Source organism: Sinocyclocheilus anshuiensis, unplaced genomic scaffold (genome assembly GCF_001515605.1).
Source record: "Sinocyclocheilus anshuiensis isolate Anshui unplaced genomic scaffold, SAMN03320099.WGS_v1.1 scaffold658, whole genome shotgun sequence".
Lineage (NCBI taxonomy): Eukaryota > Metazoa > Chordata > Actinopteri > Cypriniformes > Cyprinidae > Sinocyclocheilus > Sinocyclocheilus anshuiensis.
The window spans coordinates 126811-134001 of record NW_015542402.1 but is presented as its reverse complement, the minus strand read 5'-3'; the positions used below and the strand labels follow the sequence as shown (position 1 = coordinate 134001).

At 36.6% G+C, this 7191-nt stretch overlaps 1 protein-coding gene across 3 annotated transcripts in view; it reads left to right on the top strand.

The window, feature by feature from the left end:
* Nucleotides 1-7191, top strand: part of shroom1 (shroom family member 1) — a 32132-nt gene that overhangs the window by 21861 nt on the left and 3080 nt on the right. The window contains exons 4-6 of one of the 3 annotated variants that reach the window (XM_016492169.1): nucleotides 1426-1863; nucleotides 3240-3800; nucleotides 5000-5114. In XM_016492169.1, coding sequence (XP_016347655.1) covers nucleotides 1426-1863; nucleotides 3240-3800; nucleotides 5000-5114 — 1114 coding nt within the window. Of the gene's footprint in view, nucleotides 1-1425; nucleotides 1864-3239; nucleotides 3801-4550; nucleotides 4760-4999; nucleotides 5115-7191 lie in introns of those variants that run through there. The other 2 variants (XM_016492170.1, XM_016492171.1) reach the window with 2 other exon arrangements.

Here is a 7191-nt window from a genome sequence, read left to right as displayed (position 1 = left end):
ATTTAATGGAACCATTAAAATGGAATCCAGAAAATAATGGAAAACAGAATTTGGTAAAGATAAAACTGTAAAACTAAATTAATTAGACAGGCTTTTTGATTAATAACATTTAATTTAACCATTAAAACAGAGTATAGAAAAATGAAAATGGAAAAAAATGAATTTGGAAATAAAAGGGATTTCATAGTGCCCTATAATTATAATACATTTTTTTGTGGTAATAAAAATAGATGTAAGTGAACAAAAGCCTTTAGAATTACTTAAAATACATATATAATAGCAATGAGACAATAATAATTAGGTCAAATAAAGTATCAAAAGCAAGAGATCGTATGGTTTTATTGAACAAAACTGTTAAAATACATAATGTATTATAAACAATAGAGCTAACATACATTACGCGTTACAACAAAGGCCTGCAGAATGTTTTATGGATTCTCGTCTGTGAAATGCGCCACTTCCGGTATTTTGCCGGTTAGTCGACGTGAGAAAAATGAAGTTGAGGATTTAAAAAAATCGAATAGTTGAATAAAATCGACGAATCGCGACAGCCCTACAAAATGGTGCGAAAAAAACTTTCAGACTTAAAATGTCTCTAGTGTAGAATATAGGGCTGTCAGAGTTAGCGCAGTAACAACACATTAATGCAATCTCATAAATAAAAAATGAAGAAACCATAGTTCAAGCCAGGGATGCCAGATTTTTTTCCCTTCATCAAACACTATATATATATATATATAATGCGTCTACCATCCATTGATCGCAAAGACCTTTGTGGCTTTTTACTAATGATAAAAAAAACAAAGTCTCAGCTCTCAAACAATGTACATTTTATCACAAATTCAAACAATAAATGTGTTTGGATGCTCTTAAATGTGGCGTGACGGCTTGCTGTAGCCACTTTGTTTCAAGCGTTGGCACAGGGCACAAGTCATCACTTCCACTTTAATACATGTTATAAAGTGAAAAAATGTTTTGCTATTAATTTATATATGTTTGTTTGAATAAATCTTAAAGTTTCTTTGAAAACTACCTTATGTGCAATTGTGTTGTGAAACAAACATTTCAGTTTTGAGTGATTATTATATCTGAATAGAAATAGTTTAATATAATAGTTTGGGCTCTGTTGTTAATTATAACCTATAATATTATAGTAATGTACCAAATGAAAGGGTTCTCTGTATAGTTTACAGCATTAGTTGGGAGAGGGGTTTTTCCCTTAAGAAAACCAAACTATCTGTATCAGCATCAGCAGATATCATTATGAATAATCGGCTATCGGTATCGGCTTAGAAATTTAATATCGGTGCATCTCTATTTATTATTACCACAATTTGAATGTTATTGAGTTTGACTAAAGCTATACAATTAGACATTTTAGTTCTTAATCTTACTGAACAAAAAAAAACATGAATTATTTTTCAGTGTTCAAGGAAAAGTAGAGGAAGAGACAGTAGTCCATCACAGTCACACAGCATCTGTCCCTGATGAGCGGCGCGTACAAGTCAGAGCTTCAAGAGGGAAATCTATGGAAGAGCTTGGTGTATCCAAGGTCACGAGACCTGAAGCTCTCAGCAAAAGTTCAGAGCAGCTTGACCAACTTCAGGGCAAGCAGGTCAATCCCGGTGCAGAGAAGAGAATGGTGGCATTTCTTGCTGAAGGAAGGCGCACGCATAGGAGGATTCCCAGCTCTGGAGAACACACGGATAGCTCTCAGGCAGGCCCCGAGAAGCCACTCTTAACGCATTTTGTAAAGCATGTATCCTCCCATGATGATGAAATCCATACAGCTTCACACAATGGACGTAAAAATAAAGAAGACACGGTTCTGTCGATGCCCAGTCACTCCAGGCCAGAAGTCAGGTATATCTGAATCCATTGCTGCATTTATTAGTGGTGCTTGCTAAGGCAAGTCTCTGCTCATACTTGGTTAGGTGTTTAAGTATTACATTTCGATGGGTCGCTCACATGTTTCTGCTACTTAAGCTAGTGTTATATAATAGTTTCTAAACTAAAATTGTTAACTCCCGATCATTCTAAACAAAATCCTGAGTTATCTTTTTCCATGTTTCACACTGCTACATCTTTTCTGGGTTAGGAATTAATCTTGGGTATTAAATTTCCAAGGTTTTATACAGTACATGCACAAAGCCTGGGGTAATGTGTTTTTGTTTGTGGCTTATTATGACAACGGCTTGGTTCACTCTTGTGCATCAGAATTCATCTTAAGCATGGAGAGATGTGTGTTTACAGTAGCATCAGTTTCACATTTCGAATTTGGCCTCAGTTGCTAAATGAAATCCATTATAAAGCCACATAAACTGTCGTAAAAAATGTTTTTTTTGGAACCTGTGGAACTTTTTTCAGGATTCTTTGATGAATAAAAAGTTAACAGGAACAGCATTTATAACATATTGTTAGAAAAGATTTCTGACTACCACTTTTTATCAGTTTAACACATCCTTGCTGAATAAAACTATTAATTTCTTTAAAAAAAAAAGAAGGAAAAAAGTTACTGACCCCAAACCTTTGAACGGTAGTCTATATTGTTACAAAAGATTTCTATTTTCAATAAATGCTGTTCTTTTTATGGTTCCAAGAAATATTAACTGTTTCCAACATTGATAATAAATCAGCATATTAGAATGATTTCTGAAGATCGTGTGACACTGAAGACTGGAGTAATGATGCTGAAAATTCAGTTTTGCATCACAGAAATAAATTATATTTTAAAGTATATTAAAATAGAAAACCATAATTTTAAATTGTAATAATATTTCACAATATTAAAATTTTTCTCTGTATTTTTGATCAAATAAATGCAACCTTGATGAGCAGAAGAGACTTCTTTAAAAAATTTTTTGAAAACCCTAACTTTTGAACGCCACTTTATTTCCCACTGTATTTTTTATTACAGCTTTAACAGAGCAGTGTTTCATAACCAAGGGTTAAAAAAGGTGCGATAGCCCTTTAAAAAAAATGACAAGTGTAAAACATCACTGTACTGTAGATTTAAAAGAGGATATCTGTGTGAAAGTCCCAATAGAGGGCCAGTAAGCAACAACCTAGCACCTCCCTGACCCATAATCAGCATCATCGCAGAGAGTTTTGCATGAGCAAGCACAACTTCAATTTTCTTTCAAATGTAAAAATCTAGTCATCAGTATTGTTATCAATTTGTTTGTGTGGCTGTATTGAAGGTATCCTTTTAATTAGCCGTTTATTTTGATATATTACAGCAAGGAGCAGGACGTTTGTCCTCGAGATAAGAGTGAGACATCTCTCTCCTGTCAAGAGGTTTCTCTCGGTCACGGAGTCACGACAGATCCCAGTCTATGGATCACAACTTCTGAGATAAATGAGGACGATGCAAACTATTGGCTGTCTACTGAAATGGCAACTTCTGCTGAACCCCAGAATGCACCGCGTAGCCTATCTGATGAGAACGAAACCACATCGATCACAACACTTCCTGGCATTCAGGAAACAGAGTTCAGCCTGGTACCTGCACTTAATGGGGAACAAGACAAGAACGTGAAGAAGGAAGACGGCCCTGTTGTGATGGAAAACGAGGTGTTGGAAGGGAACGGTCCGGCGGACAAACTCGAGTGGGAGGTGCTGGTTCGGGACGTGGTCTCAGCTGACCAATCGTTAGCTGGCATTCTTTACCCCGTAACCAATAGGAAGACAGCACTTATGCTGATGGAGCAGCTGTTGTCTGAGGATACTCTTCTAATGGAGGAGCACTACAAGAAAAAACAGGAGCAGAAGGTTAATAACCCAGAAAAGGCTGCTCACAGGTGACTACTGCACATCTGTCAGATATACACATCAAAAGCATCTTGTCCTTTTTAAGTTAAAGGTGGGGTAAGCGGTTTCTGGTAGCCAATGTTGACATTTGAAATCACCAAAACAAACACGCCCCTACCCCAAAAGTGTCTCGCCCCTATTTTGATAGCTCCACCCCACACATACGTACACAACCCAGGCAACGGATTGGTTCTGTGAAACGAAGCAAAACTGCTGCTGCGTTCTATTCATGACGTATTGACACAAATTTCAAATGATTTTCAACGGTCGCTTTGTCGCGTCCAGTGTACTAGACAGACTTTAGCTGTTGCGGCGCAGACACGGTGTTACTCACCTATCGAGAAGAAACAAAGCAACCTCGGTGTCCGATCGCAGGCCTTCCGCTACTTGAGTTCTCTCCAGCGCTGGAAAGCTGATCCGATATTTACACGGGTCCTACTTATTGCCTTAAGCCTTCTTTTGTTCCGCAGACGTTTTCTTCTTTTGTTTTTTATCCGCCATCTCTATCTTTCTGTCGCTCGGCTCGGCTAATGTCCGTCCTGTGCACTGAACGCTCTCTCCTCCATATCCTGAATAGTTATGCCCCTTACTGCTGATTGGCTACAAGTTTGTTTTGCTATTCGGCCCGAATCGGTTTTCTAAAGTGTTTTTGAAAAATTGCTTACCCCACCTTTAAGTTTTAAATGTGCATATAATTAAAATAAATGGCTCTGTTCCAAAACCCTACCTGCACTACACAGTAAGGTGCCTACCTAGATGGTATTTTAAGGCATCTTAGATGCATTCCTATGAGCACTGAACCAAACGGCAGGCTAACTATCGAGAAGTTTGTGGCCAAACTGTCAAGTTCACTGAGAAGGTGATCTCTGCAAAAAGCTAAGTGAAATAAATCATCCAAGATGGTGTTTGTTTTTGTGCACTACTGAAAAAAAATTTAATCTAATAAATTGTACCCTACATTTGTGTAATATGTATTTAATGCTTATTGCATTATTAGCTTAGCAACATGCTAATGTAAAATTGGACTGGAGTCGAGTCTCCTGTGTGCAATGTGAAGCATGTTATTTGTATTTTGTAGGTTATTTGGAACAGAGCACATTTTTAGATTGATACAGAGCACTTCATATTTCACTCAAATCAGTTTTAAAATATTACAGTACCACTGCATATTTGTTTTTTGTTTTTAAAGCACTGAGATGCCAGTAGGTGAGAAACCACTGAACCTTCCGTCATCTGTGAACAATCAATCTGTTCTCTCAAACCAGAAAGAGAGCCTGCACAACACAGATATCATCGACAAAAAGGTATACTCTTATTTCTGGAAAGTGCAATAATGCTATACTGAGTGCAACAGTGGCCACCTTGGTTTCAGAAATGTTTTTGGTACCAATTCTCGCTATTAACTAGTTACTGATTAGCATGCATATTACTAGCATATTGGCTGTTTATTAGTACGTATAAAGCACATATTAATGCCTTATTCTGCATGATCATATTTTAGATCTCTTAATCCACCCCATACCTAAACTTACAAAAAAACAGCAAATTGGGAGTTTATTGAAGCAAAAGTCATAGTTAATAGTTAAATAAATAGTGAGAATTGGTCCCTAAACTAAAGTTTGACCATGTTTTTCCCAAAAAAAAAAAAAAAAAATGTATATGAAGTTAAAAAAAAATGTATATAAGTGAATTGGACTGTAATTGGCCTCAGTGTTGTGCACATGCTCCGAAAGTGAGGTGATGCGTGACATTTATTTAATCCTTTAAATATCTGGTTTTGCGTTTGTGTTGTGTATACAGAGAGATGAGGACTGTAGCTCTACTATGCAAAAACCTAAAAAGCCTTTAAGCCTAGGAATTGACATTCTCTCAACCTTAATATCAGAATAATGTAAAATATGATAACTATAATAACTAAGTATTTTGTTTAGGCAGACTGTGTTTGTCTGTCGTGATAGACCTTTTAATGCAGAAATTCAGGTACATCCAAAGGGTTCACAAACTTTGTCTGGCCACAGTATATGTTTAAGCTCAAGCTATTTAGGTAACACTTTACAATAAAGTTCCATTTGTTAACAAAGGTTACGTTAGTTAACATGAACTAACAATAAAACCTAATTCTAAAGCATTTATTAATCTTAATGTCAACATCAACATTAAAATTCTCAACTAAAATTAAGAAAGATTAGTATATACTGTAACAAATAAATTGCTCATTGTTGGTTCATTTTAATGCACTAACATTAAAGGGACTGTTCACCCAAAAAAGAAAATTCTGTCATCACTTACTCACCCTCAAGTTGTTCCAAACCTGTTCTTCTGTTCAGCACAAAGAATGTTGGGAAACAAACAGTTCTTTGACTTTCATAGTATTTTTTTTTTTAAATATTATGTCAATAAATTAGTGTCCAAATTGAATTAAGTCAATGTGGCCCCTCACCTCTTTGGCTACCAGCATTCTTCAAAATATCTTCTTTTGTGTTCAACAGAATTTTCATTTTTAGGGGTGAACTATGCCTTTAATGAATGGGACCTTATTGTAAAGTGTTACTGATATTATGTATTGAAAGTTCATCACTAAATGTGTGTGTGTGTGTGTGTGTATACAGTGGTGTGAAAAAGTGTTGGCCCCCTTCCTGATTTCTTATTTTTTTGCATGTTTGTCACACTTTAATGTTTCAGATCATCAAACAAATTTAAATATTAGTCAAAGATAACACAAGTAAACACAACATGCAGTTTTTAAATGAAGGTTTTTATTATTAAGGGAAAACAAAATCCAAAACTACATGGCCCTGTGTGAAGAAGTGTTTGCCCCCCTGTTAAAACTGTGGTTTATCACACCTGAGTTCAATTTCTCTAGCCACACCCAGGCCTGATTACTGCCACACCTGTTCGCAATCAAGACATCTCTTAAATAGGACCTGCCTGACAAAGTGAAGTAGACCAAAAGATCCTCAAAAGCTAGACATCATGCCGAGATCCAAAGAAATTCAGAAACAAATGAGAAAGAAAGTAATTGAGATCTATCAGTCTGGAAAAGGTTATAAAGCCATTTCTAAAGCTTTGGGACGCCAGCGAACCACAGTGAGAGCCATTATTCACAAATGGCAAAAACAACCTTCCCAGGAGTGGCCGGCTGACCAAAATTACCCCAAGAGCACAGCGACAACTCATCCAAGAGGTCACAAAAGACCCACAACAACATCCAAAGAACTGCAGGCCTCACTTGCCTCAATTAAGGTCAGTGTTCATGATTCAACAATAAGAAAGAGACTGGGCAAAAACGGCATCCATGGGAGAGTTCCAAGGCAAAAGCCACTGCTGACCAAAAAGAACACAAAGGCTCGTCTCTCATTTGCCAAAAAATATCTTGATTAT